The sequence below is a fragment of the Anopheles ziemanni genome, chromosome 3, assembly GCF_943734765.1.
Source record: "Anopheles ziemanni chromosome 3, idAnoZiCoDA_A2_x.2, whole genome shotgun sequence".
NCBI classification, from domain to species: Eukaryota; Metazoa; Arthropoda; class Insecta; order Diptera; family Culicidae; genus Anopheles; species Anopheles ziemanni.
Window position 1 is genome coordinate 40,918,051 of NC_080706.1, and position 15,633 is coordinate 40,933,683.

The window sequence follows — 15,633 nt, forward strand, 5'->3', positions numbered from 1 at the left end:
AGCCAAAAGCATTTTTTCCTCTAAAACCAGCCAAATGATCGTGAATATTATGTTTACTTTCTACTGCCTCATAACACAAATAGAAACAAATTGTAATTGTTGTGGCTTCAACCTTCAATTTTGTTTCTTGCTTTAGTTGTGAATCTTGTCGGGTACTAATGTTTTGTTTAAACTTCGTTAAAATTCGTAGCTGCAATAATAAAACTAAATGAAAACTATTTCATTAATTTCTTTCTATTGGTTCGGTTGTGCATAACATATTTTCATTAATTTCTTTCTATTGGTTCATTTGTGATATGTTAAATATTTTTTCATTTCATAAATCGACCAACAAAATCGTATAGCCGTTAATAGATGATTGCACCAGGAAGTGGAAAACAGTTGTCTCTTTTAAAAGGCAAACTTTCGTCCGCGCTCAGCGTAAGTAATTGGTCGAAGCAATAAGACAAATTTGTTTGTATTTCTTCAATTGAAAAGATTCCTGGTAAACAGTCTTTCGGTTTTAATTTATTTGCCATCCTTACACAACATCGAGCGAGGAAGATGTTTTCCCAGCGTTGCAAAATCAAAACCCAGTTCGAAGTGGTGAGCAATAGGCAATAAGCACATCGGTGAAGGAAACCCTTCGGTACGGGGAAAGAAATTAATTAACCTCCAGGTGAGTGGTTTATCGTGCTTGCAGCTGGCCGGCCTGAGTCTGGTCCGTGTCCCATGGCTAATAGCGTTAGCATCGTTGCTTCCCAACCGACCGAATCCACGGAATGTCTAACACTTGCTCTCTGTACGGTGCAAGGAGTGCACGCATGAGGGGACTGGGGTGAGACGTCGACGGATGGTGAGTGGACGGAGTCAGAGATAACGTCAAAGTGTTAAATGTGTCCCGGAAAGCATCCGCCGGCGTTCAACAGCGTCGTACAGAAACCGGCAGGAGCACCTAGCACCGGAAAAATCGGTCACCGGATCGATTCTTTCCAGTATTACCTCCTCCACTCCCGGTCCCCTATCGAATGCTTACTTTCGAACATACCGATCCAACACTCAACCACCAAGCCACGGCCAACTCGACTACGGATGTCTACTGTACGTTCGTTCGTCGGTAGGATTCGATTTTATTCACCTTCCTTCCAGGGGATCGAACAGTTTACCACGGAGTCGACGACTTGCACCGCACGAGAATGCGAGACGAAAGTGGCCGCTTGGCCTTCTTTTCCATTCTCACCACCGAGTGAATCCCGAGAATGCTTTCTCAATCGGAACGGAAGCATCGGGATCGGTGTGCGGTGTGCTAGTTGTTTTGAAAAGGGCTAAAAGTCAATCTGGAGAATGTTGGTAAAGTCACTGATTCGATGGCCGGGAATGGGACTGCTGCAGACATCCTTCGCTCTGGATGTGATGGAAGCTGGTCGATCAACCAACCGTCGTCTCGCAACCGCAACCGATGCTGAACTTCCCAATAAACCCGCCCCGATCCTTAGGGGGAAGACAAATAGTGCAACGTAATTGAAAATTTCTCCGCGTGTTTATCTAGCGCTTCTCTAACGCGTCTTTGAATTGGGAAGACCGGGCCAATTTCGATGCTTTAATTTTCGATTCGTCATTAGGCGGGACAAGGAGAAGCCAGGGGGTGGGTGGGCTTTTCATTCGAGAGATTTTCCATCCGATTGCGGTGATAAATGTTATCGTTCGCTCAAGTTTCACTCTCTCACCGAAAAAGTGTGGGCATTTGGTTTTTTTTGTATTAATTTTGTTTTATTTTCCGAATTGTGGACTGGTACAATAATCATACAGGATTTACTTCACTCAAATTACCGACTGTCGGAGATAATCATTCTTCTCATCGTCAGCGATTCATGTTTTTCTTCTCCGCTACTTGAATGTCCTTTATTCTTTTATCAACAAGTGGGACAGATTTGCTCCATTTTCTTGCTTTTTTGTTCGTTTTTACTTCAACTTATCGTTACTGTATGTTGCAATGTTGCATTTTTCTGTTGTTTCGTATGGTAAGGAAAAGGTGGAATTGGGGATTTGCGGTCGACTTTTTTTTCTCATTCTTATCTTTGTTATGTACCATTTAAAGTTAATATTTAAGTTTCTCAATATTTCCCACCCCCGGCCCGTGTCGTTACATCCTTCGGAAAGTAACTTATCCTTTTTATGTCTTTGTTTTTGTTTCGTTTGCATGCATTTGAATGATTTTTGATCTGTTCGGGTGTCGGTTTAATGTTGCTTCTGCTTTGAGGACCACCATTCCATCATCAAAGTTTGTTGCAGCTTGTTGTTTCACGTTTCTAATGCTAAATATTTGCTCATTTGTCTGCAACGGTACATTTTATCTACTTGAGAGAGTGTGTGTTGGCCACTCTTTCGCACGGGATTTCCCTCTTTGTTTGCGCCTCTGTGTCTGATGCTGATGATACTTTATGATGTTAGATTGTTTTCATCTCTCTGTTAGTTTTCTTTTTTTTTTTTTGCATTCGATAAGTTTCACCTTTTAGATGCTAGTGTTAGCTTTTACTCTCCTCGGCATTTCCCTTCAACCATCCGTGGGGTGCTCGAGCCCCTCTCCTTATCATATGCTGCTGACTTACGATTTACATTCTCAAAGGTACATCCATATATTCTTTAAATATAAAAGTCTTCATGTTCATTCGGCGCGCGCGTTCGGCCGCGTTCGGTTGATGGTAGGTGTTTTTGTTACGCTCTCCCCCAATCTGCATCCCCAGGTTTCTTGGTTATCTAGTGCCTTTCCGGCCGCCATCCCGGAATGGCCATTATCGTCCCCGGGTTGGCTTAATGTTTCATTAAAAATGGATGTGGTTTGCCCCCGGAAGGTAAATAAGTGTACGTACGTCATTCATATGCTACCACAGAGAGAGAGAGAGAGATAGTTAGAGCGAGAGAGAGAGGCCATGTGTTTAAGGTTGTTTTTTTGTTTAGTTTTTGCTTTGTTATCCTCTTTCCTTTCACTAGTGCTTACTAATGTATGTGTCCGAATGTGTGTGTGAGCTTCACTTATCCTACCGGTGCCTCGAAGTACATTAGTTATGACTGCTTACCTTACTGCCCCTATAGACTGTCTACTATAAGTGGTGCTATTTACAGTGATGGGTGATTGCGCCCCAAAGCCCGCCCTTTCGGGAGGCGGAAGGCGAATCAATGACGGTATGAGTGAGACCCCCTTCCCTAGACTTAACCTAAACACCTAACCGACACGGCGGTTTAAATGTACATCATACTTTTCCGACTGATCAAAAAACGGTGGACTGAGACGCGCGGGGGAAAAAGCAGCCTGTTTCGGGCCAGAAGGAGCGGAGGATGGTTACTAAAAAAAAAAGCATGGCGACAATGCTTTTGAAAAGAGTTGGACACTCGGGACAAGTTGTCTTTTTGGTGATTTGGCTGCACAATAGGCATAGTGCATGGTGTGAGTTTTGTGTTTAAAAACTACCGACAGCGAACTGTCCCCAAAGAGTTGGCGCTTTCCGAACGTGAACAAAGGGCGAAAGGAAAATTGAGGAAAAAAAACACCGCTCTTCAAAACCCTGACGGGCGCAAAATGGTGGCGCGTCAAACGGAACCAAAGAGCCCCCATTCAACGCGGTTTCGAGGCTTATTTACGCTCGAGTGCATCGGGACGAGTGGAATGCAGTCCGTTCCTTTTCCCCGAGGCGCCTTCGTTCATTTCATCCCGCCGAAAAAGAAGGCCTCTTTCGGTTTTTCTTATCCAACTTATCCCGAGAAAAAAAAAAACACTCGAACTTGGCATGGTTGTCCAGCGGATTTCCACGATTCCGATGAATGTCGCACGGATGACGTGGGGAAACGAGCTTCTGTTTTTTTTTTCGGGGTTCTCTTTGGCCGAAAAGGTTGCGGGCGGCTGTGTTTTTCGCCGAGCAAGCATTCAGTTTAAACCGATCCTTTCGTACGACCTTACCGAAGCGTTGGCCAGAGCGGAGAGCGGTGTAAAAAAGTCACCACCGGCGAATGGTGTTATGCGGGCGTAGAGATACTATCGAGCGGGAACTTTTAGTATCCAACCAAACTTTCCATCCCGCACACACACACACACACACACACCCACAAACATGAGTGGCGAGTTCTGCATCCCAGAAATCCGCCGGAGGATCAAAGGAAGCAACCGAAATGGTAGGAATTTGCAGTGCGAAAGTAAAAAAAAAAAAGAAATACAAATTCTAAAGAAAAATAGGCCAACAAACTTTGGCAAGGAAGGAAAATTCAAGTGGTCAGCAGGCTGCTAACCGCAAGGAAAAGAGAAAGGAAAGGGAAGCTGAGATAAAACAAAACCATCCAACCGAAAGGACGAAGGAATGGAAAAAATGCCATCCCCGAAAACGGGTGGATCAAAAGGGATTCGGCGTCGACGGGGGTGGGGGGGTTTTTTCTCCCCAGCGAACAGTACAATGAAACGGCGGAAGCAATCTTCACTAATCTCATTCATCGAAAGGGACACTTGGTTGGCGCTTTAAGCAGAAAAAATAAAAACGAAAGAAAAAGAGACCGAAAAAACATCCTTCTCCAAGTCTCCGGTTGTTGTTTTTTCTCCTCTCAAATTCCGGACAAAGACGGCTAATCAAACAATAGGCAAATACTTGGCGCAAAGAAACCAATACTGGGCAAGTTAAATTGGTGAAAAAATAAACCACTAACTTTGGGCACGGGGGAAACTGGCCGGGCAACAACATTCCCGCCTGTTGCTGGGGCTGTTTTGTTGGGAAAGTTTTACTTTCTCGTAATTTGCTCGCAATAACACAAACTCGCACACGACGCACACAGCCCGGCCATTTCGATAGGATCGACAACCTAAACAACACGCAGACACACACACACACACACAATGGAGCAAACTTTTAGACATCGGCCCACCGGAAAGTGTGCGATTGTTTGTTGATGCTGGCCCTCGGAACAACAACGGTGGAAGCGGCCGCATCAGCAGCAGCCGATGTCAGCATATTGGTTGTTTATTTTCGTATTTTAATTGATTCCTCCGGCGAGTTAATGTTCCACTGCGAGGGAAGGTGAAGAAAAATATGGCCCCCAGGGGGTGAGGGGGGATGGCGCAAAAGTTGTACGAGCCGGCACTGGGCGAGTTGTGTAATAACTTCGTCAAACCTCATTATTGAAACATTTCGCGAGAAGCGTGGGACGTTTCAGTTTCATTTTCAGCGAGACAAAGCGGCGTTCGGTGTACAGAAGAAGGAGTGTCTCTATCTAGCCTCATCGATGCTGATTGTTGGCCAAGGGGCTCTCTTTGTCTAGCGTTCCCCTGCCATCACCACCCCGTCCAAAGAACCCACCATCAGCTGCTAGATCCGGGCCAGTCCAGCCTCGTTTAGTCGTCGTCATCGTCGTCGTCGTCGTCGGAACAAGTTGACTTTTTGATAATCAAAACAATGGTTAAAATTTATTTACAAAAGACTTCGCTCCCAGGGTGCGCCATGTGTCAGCGTTCACATTGGGCTGCTGGGAACGCTGGAATGGAGCAGTGGAAGTGTCGGCTAGGGGACTGTGGAGTTTACAGCTACAGCGAGGGAGCGACTCCGGGTGACAGTTACAGTGACATTTAGGCAGGCTCGTTTTGCAACCGGAGTTGGCAAGGGTGCAACCCTGGTGTGTCAGGACTCGTCATACCTCGTACCCCTTCCCAGCATCCCAACCCGTCCTGTCCACCAGACGGCGTCACGAACGTCGCATCAAGCCGGTGTCGTGTGTTCTACTCGGAATTGATTTTAATTTGCTTAAGACTTTATCTAAATATTAGCGCACACAACTTACGGGTCCTTGTCCCCCCAAGTACGCCTTCGTCGGAATGTATTCCCCCACCGTCCTCCGAGCGAATCGGGAAGTCATAAAGCGTCATCCATTCATCCATTCGGGACTTGGCTGAACTTTGCCTTGCGTCCTTGTTGAATTAGTAATGATGCCTCGTTCCCCCCTTCAGCCTGCTTTCATCCCGGACGGCACCACTTTTGGGTGACAGTTTGGCTTCGAGTTTGGCTGCGAAAAGTTTGATACTTTAACGATCGTCTCCGAGCGAAAGCGGATGGTGGTCTTCGGGCCGTTTCCCAAACACCCCACACCGTGGATGCCGGTGTGTGTGTGTGTGGGGGTATTCTTGTAGTCCTTTTCGCCTCGGCCCCGACCGGGGAGAAACCGCCCAATCGGTGGATTGATAACAATATACGGCCTGCGCCAACACAAGCGAACGACACAAGTATGTACACGGAATGGCACGGATCGCTCACAAATGGAAAGCGGCAAAGCGTGTTTACTTGGCGGAACGAGGGGGAGGAGTTTTGTGAGCAACGAAATCAATCACACATATACACCTATACAATGGGTACCGAAGGACTCTCGGGTCGGTCGGTCGTGTCTCTAGTGGACAAAAATGCATTTTCGAAGCGTCTCCTGCATCCGTCTTAACGCTACCCTTCTTAGCTGGCGAGTGTAATGCTTTTGATTTCTCTTTGGCATGCGTCCATTTCTTTTTCTCGTTAAATCGAATGAATCGTTCCCTCCCTCCCATGTCCTATGCTACGACGAGATCCTCTCCATACGTTAGCGTTTTTGGTTTTTGTTTCTTTTCACTTATTATAAAAGTACAATCATCATGTACAGTCAGACAATGTAGTATCCGTACTGTCACCAATTTCAACTTTAAGCCTGGTTATCTCAGCAAACACGTGACCTTGCACAACAATTTAAACGATCTATTGCAGATAAACTTCTATTCTATCCAATGAGTACTTAACAACTTTCTTGACAAAAAAATCGGTTTGGTGAGGTCCTATTGGCCAAGGTATCAAACAAGCCATTGTTTAGAGTTTAGGCAATAATTTTGTATCATCATTTAACGTGGAAAGGTCGGTGAAGGTAGGCAAACAACTGCAACCGTCAGAGAACTATCTTTTTCATGTGATGTAAAGGGAAAATTAACTTGCCAAGCTGAAGAACCCTGTGGCAAATCTCTTGCTTAGTCTCAGGATCTTATAATTTGTCGAATTAACCAGGGTGCAACTAGGGTAAAGCCGGCAAACAGACATCTTTCGTGGTTAGTCAGTCGCGATGAGATGCTGATTGCTAGAACAGCTATGAAGACCATACTTGAGCTCTCAAACAAGTCGAACGGAGTGTCTAGATCATCAATCATAGGATTTGGATTACAACTCTTATGAAGGTTCTTAGGCAATCATAATAAAGACTGGGAGAGGTGGTACAATGTGTTATACATTGTTGAGACAAAAACAAACAGTTTTATCCCAAAATACGAATAACTATAGAGACCAGACGTCAAACTGAACCATCCACACGAGCAACGTGTTGCTCCACCTAGAAAACACAGTAGTTTTGAGTTTATGTTGTGGTGTTCAAAGGCCATTCATAAGTCTCCGGAATCGATTTCTATACAACGTTTGTTGAAAGATGCTCTGATTTACAGTCAACGGAACATTAACTTGATCTTAGCAGGCCTCTGTAGATCTATTATCGAAAACGGGTCAAAGTTCCAGCATCTTTCGAAAAAGAAAAGCTAGTAGAAATGATACCTTGGCACTTGGCAGGCTGTTACTGAAGCATTGAATGCACCATATTGGCACAATAAATAGCAAAATATTCATCATGTACGGATACTTTGTTGTCATCGATGTTGAGCCTTTTTATGGGTTTTTTTCAAATCGAAATGACTTACAAGTATTTTTTTCGAAATTTTGATGACCAATTGTACAAAATAGTGGTTTACCTACGATATGTCGTTTAAACGGTTGTCCTAGGTCTCGTATTCGCTCAGATAACCAGGCTTAAAGATTAAATTTGTGACTGTGCGGATAATATCCTGACTGACTGTATGTATTACTCCCGGCCGTTCCGACGCGATGACTATGTCAATCTTCTCCGTCGCTCCACTCTTGCTTTATGTCTATTTCGTGCCCTTTTTGGTTTTTTTTGGATGGTTTCCCAAAGAAAGCTGATGGAACATACTATCTGCGATCCAGTGTTGAAATGTAGCTACTATTTACCTCGAATCACCTAACCGGCGATGAGATGATGCGGTCGATCCTTTCGCTATGATATAATTTCTCTAGCTGGCTTGCCATCGGCTTGCCGATTACGTTAGGTGCGGATTGTGTCTACCGGCTAATGCGACTTTACCGTCGTCGTGGCGAGTGTCGTTCCCCTCGGAACCAACCAACGCCTACCACGAGCTGTGAGCTGAGTTGCGCCGTAATGAGTGCCTCGGGCGAGGGGAGGGGGGAGGGTAGTGATGTGTCTCGGAGAACGGTTTGGACAGATGGGGACCTCTACTCTTGGGCGCGATCTGCCGTCGGTGATCGTTCTTAGATGACGGCGCGATGGGATGGATTGGAGAGCGTGCCGGCCAGAAGAGCGCCGAACGTTGTCATGAGCCAAGGGATGACCGGAAGTAACGCCATCAGCGCCAACCAGGCCGTCGTTGATCGGAGCGCGGTGGACCGGTGGAGTGATGTGGCACCGGAGCGCGATGTTGAGCTGGCCACCTGCATCTCCTCCGAGTGGATGTCGGACGTTAACCGTTGCGTGTAGAACTGGAAGATGTCGCTCACCTGCAGATAAAAAAGCCGTTGAATTCGGTTAGTTGTGGAATCGCAAGGATTTCGTCGTGGATCTCACCTCGTTCCAGCCGTATCGGTTCTTCGCCTGCACGATGGCCTCGTACACGGAGCTGTGCTGTAGGCCGCGCAGCGTAAAGGCCATGACGTGCGTCAACGGCTCCGATGGGGGTCGGGGAGCCGGCGTGAGGATGACGTCGTGCCATCGTCCCGGTTGCTGGAATGTCTCGTTCATCTGATGGGTAGAACAAAGGCACAAAAAGAAACAGGGACATCTCGTTTACTCCGAAGACGCACCCATCTTAACCCCCGTGGCCACTTACCATGAGCTTCCGGTAGAGCAGCCGGACCTCCTGCAGCGGCGGGTAGCTCTCCACTTTCCAGGTCAGATTGAAGGTGTCCGTCGAGCGGCTCCACGGTGGCGACAGAAAGTCGGCCGGTCCCGGCCGTCCCGACACTTCCATGTACTTTTTCGACCTTCCGAGCGAGTTATCCGCAACGCAGCTGCGGAAAACAGGATGAAGAGAAAAAAAACCAACGATGATGGCGATGACCCCGACACACGTGTTGTTCATAAATGAAAAACAAAAACCAACGGTTTTCGGGGAACCCGGGAGATCAGAGTGCACCGAAAGATCGTCGGAAGTCGGTACCATCCGTCTTATCGTATGTGCTTTCATAAATAACTTCGTTCGGTGCTTGTTAGCCGGTGCTCCAAAGACCCGAGGCTGAGGTTGGCAGGCTTTATCAAACTTTTTGAAAACGTTCGCTCCAATCGGTGACCAACGATGGTGCACGCGACCCCGAATATTCGTCCAATAACTGCCTGGGAAAATTTGTGGAAAACAAACGACAGACATCGGTGAAAAGGGTCGGCAAAAAAAAGAACTCCACCACTCGACTATCGATCCACGATCGTACGGGAACATTTTCATTTCTAGTTCTCGCCCTTCCCAATGCGCTCCAATATTAACGCTCTGCCAACATGCACTGCCGATTCATTCGCAAGATGAAAAGCGTCTCCGGGTCAGGGGGTTAGGAAAATAGTGTGTGGCGAAAAAAGATGGATCAAAAAATCGAAATGCAAACACACACTGGGGGGAAAAAAACCCCAAGGGGAGCAAAGGGAAAGATCAAATGCAGTCCTGCACTAACCTGTAGTTGCCAAAGTCTTCCTGCTGCACGTGGAGAATGGTGAGCGTGTGTCGGTTGCCTCTGGACGACATCGTACGCCGGTCGGTTGGCTGCAGCGGAAATGAGTTCTGATTCCATGAGACCTGCAAAAAAAAAGGAAAAGAAACGGACCAAAACGGACACGAGTGAGCATCGGTGGAGTACGATTGGCTGGCGTTTAAAAATAGAACAAACAGAGCGCGGTTCGAAATTGGGGCCAAATCTGGAACTATGGTCTGAGACTGGTTTCGCTGGCAATGAATGGTCCCGGGTTCCGAATGGCGTGTCCGTTCCGACGTTTTTGATCCCGATGTTTTTTGTTTCACGTTGTGATGTTTCCTTTCATCTGGTGTTCATTCTGGGTGGTTTTGTTTCTATCCTTTCCATCCCGAGAAACGGTGTGTCCTATTTCCGTGGAAACCAAGGCGACCTGTAGCCTCGCTCCGGAATGAACCAACCAATAACCAAAGGTTCCTCTGAAGTTTTGTACGCCCCGAAAACTGGGAGAAAGGTGGACGGGGCGGAGACGGTGGTCGGAGGATTGCTTTGGTCACACATCGTTTCGCTTGAGGTTTGCCATTATTGCTTCGCCGGGCGATTTCCTCGTGGCTTCGCCCTACGTCCCGTGACCGACCCCGATTGACAATTGAATAAAGTTAGATCGACCCAGTGCCAGCGCCGCATGGAAGAAACTAGGTCCGGGTTAGGCGGATCCTTGGTGTGGGACCACTTTGTGAAGTACGCCTGCCCCGAAAGGAATGGCGAAGTAGAGAGAAAAGCAAATACACTCAACATACGGACCGAGGAGAGGGGGGGAGGGGTAAGGGAGTGACGGAAAAGATTCGCCGACAATTGACATTACACAGAATTGCACCAACTTTCGCTGCCTCGCTGCTCGTGCTTGTGGTAGTAAAAGAGGAAATCTGCCGTAGCAATAGTAATAACAGTGAAATTTTATAACTTCGAATAACTCAATTTATTTAGTTTAATTGATTGTAAAGAAAATATGTCTGGTTTGCTGCTTGAGCGAGAAATTGCGCTCGGGAATTGCTTTCGGGTGGTCGAGAGTGTTTGGAAGTGCTATTATGATATTTTTTTTTTCTGAACCCACAGATTGTTTGCCAAAACATCAGGATAATCAATTTGCTTAGTTATGGCAGCATACATTGCCAAACATTTGGGATTGAGTCTTGGCTGTATTGTATGTGCATGATTGACTAGTCAATAATATAGTTGTTGTTTGTATCTAAAAGGACCTCTGCACTAAAAATAAAACAGAAATTGAACAAACACACTTCTCAGGATGTTCGTCTTCTATTTATCCAACTATAGATTCAACTTAACTAGTTTAGTGTTAGGACACATATGTTAAATAACCAGTTAATGAATGTTATCCAATCGATTTCTTTGTACTCAATTTAACAAATAAGATCTCATGCTAGGCTGATATTGGTGTGTAATTCAACTTTTTGGATTTTTTGATCTCGTTTTCATTTAACTAGTTCATCCTGTTTATAACCCTCTCAGAATGCAATTTTAACGTAAAGGTATAGAACAATGTACACTAATAGTTATTAGTTAAACAGACAGATTCGTAAATGCTGTAATAATTGTATGTTTTGTGTTTCAATGAGCAGTTTGTTAAACAATATCATTTCTCGCGTATTTGTGCAGAAAAATGTTAGGTATTGTCCTTTACACGCTCGTCCTGCGGTCTAAAATATGGCTATACAATTTATCTTAATATGATCGTTGGAACCAAACCATATTACAATATTACTTGACTGCTAACAAACTTACAAATTTCACCTCGTTGTACCATACCGGGCATACTAACAGGACCGTAGGGCTTACATTTAATATCACTAAAGACTTGGCGACCCTTTGTGTATTAAGCCGATGTATTGTAGTCTCGTTAGGGTTGTCGTCGAATAAGGCTTGATCATGTCTGGTGTCGATATACATCAAATTGGAGACAAAGGCTAGAGCCAATATAGCGGAAATGTTCACATTGTGCCGTAAGCAAACTAAATTGGACTGTCCGAAACATTATACCGCTTGCCAGTTATTCGGTTTAGAATCATTACAAATATGTCGACACAACCATCAAGCAAGCTTCACTGAAAGAACACCATTACTTGTGAGTATCGATGCTCCATCCTCACTCGACAGACTCCTTCTTACAGTCCCCCGTTTAACAGCTATGCATCACAGACTACTCCATGAGACAACATGTAACACACAATACGCCAGAAATGCTCCTATAAATGCAATAATTCGAATATTTAATACTCTAGCCGGAATAAAATAATAACATCTTTACAGTGGCAAAGTGCCTTTTTAATTTTTAGTTTATGAATACTCATATTAAAGGAAAAACTGAAATTGGTTCAATTCGATTTTCAAAAAATGTTTCACATTCAAAGGTAGTCTTAATTATTTTTTGTTTGTGAAGAAATTTCTAAATTTCCTCGCGAAATAAATATTGCTGTTGGTTAAACTTTCGACAAGAAAAACCCTCTTCAAACACAAGCGGCTGAAGGCGATGCTATTGAAAACGTGGCCGTGTGTCGTTGTGGGTGTTCATGCTTATGCATGCCCGCAGAAATGCCTGCCAAACCGCAAAGTCTAAACTTCAACATGTTGTCTAAACGTAGCGTCAGTTAGGCCAGTCCTAAAGGCACTTTCGCCGATAGCAGCAATGTGTTTGGTTGGAAAACATTCTCTCACCTTCGACAGTTTGGGGAACACTCAAACACACACACACACATACATAGGGATGGTGTCCCATTTGCCCGAGCGATTGGTAATGGCTTGCCAATGCGTGAGGCAAATTGTGGAACCAATGTGCAAGGGCGTATGTTGATGGAACCAACAGAACCGGTGCAACCAATTAAGAGAAAATTAATACCCAAAACACGACCAGCGGTTGCGTCAAAAATCCCTTCACAAGTCCCACGGTGCACCAGGAACACGGAATACGAGCGTACATTGCGGTTAGCCTGTCGTCGGAAAGCGTTTCCCCATGGAGGGCCATGCAGTTACCATATCCTCGATGCACAGAGTTTGTTCCATGTTGACGAGCATGAGCACTGTTAATACTCTTCAAAGGGTTCGATGCAATGGTCGCTTGCAGCAAAACCATAGAACTGACGTGTGGTAAAGTGTTCCTGGTATGATCGATCTCGGAACACGCGTTCTACATTGGATGTATAGCAAGCACACTGTGTTGATTTTTGAAAGCACAAATAACGATCTCTTTGGAGTTCTGTTGACATGACGGAGCTCAAGCTGGAATTGTTGATTTTTACTATTCCCAACTTTTGATTGCAATTTTAAATGAAATACTCAGCACTTAGCAAGGTAGTTTTACTTCCCGGAAGTATTACAAAGTTCTTGTATAACAACCTTAGTAAGTATCAGATACTTAATTGGTTCTAACACAGTTCAATTCACAATTATTGACTCATTAAACCGAGATCCCAAGTGAACGTTCGTCGATTTATTTTAAGCTCGACAAGCCGGTAAAAACCCCTTCGTTTAATACGGTCGATGGCCGACGGGATCATCCCCCCAACAAAGTCGATCCAGTTAATTGGTAAAATAATTCCCGCAAGCATCAACAACCATCGCAATTGTCTACACGGAAGCCGGCAGGAAAGTGACTTCTATGATAAGCTTTTAATCACTGTGTTTTAAATGTTAAACGCTTCGATGCCACCGAACTGACTGATCCACGGTCATCCGACAGTCAAGTCCGGTGGGTTTCGGAACGCCCACCACCACCACCACCACCACCACTACCACCATCACCACTAGCACAAGTCAACAAACTAAGACCTTTCTAACCTTTCCCATAATCGGGCAAACCGCACGGCGATGTGTGGTGGAAAATGCTAGCGCTAGGTTATTCCACAATCCTACTACCCCCTCCCCTTCCTCCCCTTCTGATCCTCCTCCTCCTCCTCCACCCCCTAGGCACACCAAAAATTTCCTCCCACGAGTAAACAAATCGGGCTCAAAAGGGTTATGCTAACGCAAACAAACGTACGTACGTACGAACAGAACAGTGCGAGCCGCGAGTTGGAGCTAATCCTCTGACAAAACAAATTGGATTTTACGTGTTACGTGCGCTGCACTTGCCGGGCCGAGGGTAGGTGTGTGTATGTGTGTGTGTGTGTGTGTTCGCACCACGTTCGGTTGATGCCCTTTTTTTGGTCACTTTTGGTGCTGGGACTGCCGGTTTTTCCCTTCAAATCCACACGACGCGCCTACACTAACGACTACGTGTCCTCAACGGTACACACGGAAATACACGCGTGTTTCCATTCCCTCAAATACCATCCCAGAGCGATCTCGGATTTCACCATGGAGTGGCGGCGGAATTTCGGGCCAAAGTTGGATCAACGATTGTTTGACGAAAATTCGTTTTACGGCATAAAAGTAGGCTAACCCCTTGGTTACCTTGACTACCTTGACATCCTTTCTGCCATCGGAAAAATTCGGATGAGTCAATATATTAGCGTTCGTTCCGGAAAAAAATGTCAGTTCCTGAAGGAAAAGGGAAAGTCTAAGGGAAAACCCCAGCTGCTCCTCCTCCAGAATTGGTTTGTCGGTAATCCTTTCCAACGAAAGGCTTATCGAGGAGGGCTGTGATGAGGGGGTGGGAAATGAGAAAAAGAACTCCCTGGAGGGGAAGGTGCGGTCCAACAACTGCGGTCAGCATTGTGGCACTTAGTCGGAAGTGATTCGGTAACAACAACAATTACTTGAGCCGTCCGCCGCTCGAGGACCGTCGGATTAATTGATGTAACGGATTAAGGCAGGCAAATCGAACCCACCGGAGCGGCTTTGGAAAGGAAAGGATTGGGAAAGTTGTTTTTCTTTCCATTTCGGCCACATGGCCGGGTGGCGAGGAAATGGAAAACCCATCGAACGTCGCCCCAAAGCCGAACGAAGGAGGTGGATAAAATCATCCTTTGTCCAGCCGTTTTTCCCGCCATTTCCCAGCGTTTACTTCTGGCCGTAGGTCTCATTCATACGCAGCACTGACTCTACTTCTCACTTCCTCCCTCCCCATACCCTTGCTGGAGGAAATTTAACTCCTTCCCGTCACCACCATCACCAGCAAACGGAAGCGTTGAGTGCAAAGGATTCACAGTGAAAACCGAACAACAATGGAAGGCGATTATGCGATTGTGGTTTCTGCGGGTAAATCCAATGCCCCACCATCCCACCGGCAAACTGTCCCCGACGGTTGACCCTTCCCCACCCACACGCACACTTCCCGCTGGCAAACAAATAGGATTATCCCTTTTTTGCTCGCCGAACCGGTTCTGGGGTCGTGTCCTTGTCGTCGTCCTTGCATTTCCCGACGCCGGGACAACCGGATCGTTCGTTTGGGTCGGGGATCATCGGTGCGGGTTTCGAGGATTGGCCATTACGACTGTGGGAGGGTGCACCCGCGGCAATGGGGGAGATTTACATCTTCGTTTACCGAGTTTCTTCCACGTACCGCCGCAGGGCACACGCACTTTCCCGACGAAGGACGCGACCGGTAGAGGGTTTCAGGGTCTTTAAAAAGACCGAATGACGAATGTGACAATATTTCTGGGCGGCCCGCACCGCCAAGGAAAAGAGCCATTTAACAGCCGCAAAGAGGATTAGCCGGGTTAGATTGGGACAAATATGAAATGATTAAAATGTGTCCGTTTCTTGAGCGGATAGAGAAAGGAGCAAAGCCCTAATTAGCAAATGTAATGCTGGTTCTACTGGAGTGGTAAACGAGTTTATGCTACTAGAAATAAGAGAAGTCAGTCTTATTTAATCGTATCAGCTGCCATTCTATGCAGTAATT

The 15,633-nt window shown here is 45.9% G+C and overlaps 1 protein-coding gene across 2 annotated transcripts in view; it reads right to left on the bottom strand.

Moving 5' to 3' along the window:
* Window positions 1-7,969: 7,969 nt before the first annotated feature.
* The window catches only part of LOC131286676 (hemicentin-1), a 198,773-nt gene continuing 191,109 nt past the window's right edge, over window positions 7,970-15,633 (bottom strand). For both annotated transcript variants that reach the window (XM_058315662.1, XM_058315663.1), the window contains exons 7-10: window positions 9,759-9,880; window positions 8,927-9,107; window positions 8,665-8,838; window positions 7,970-8,597 (exon numbers count right to left, since the gene is read on the bottom strand). In XM_058315662.1, the coding sequence (XP_058171645.1) occupies window positions 8,352-8,597; window positions 8,665-8,838; window positions 8,927-9,107; window positions 9,759-9,880 (723 nt within the window). In that variant the 3' untranslated portion in view covers window positions 7,970-8,351. The remainder of the gene's footprint in view (window positions 8,598-8,664; window positions 8,839-8,926; window positions 9,108-9,758; window positions 9,881-15,633) is intronic.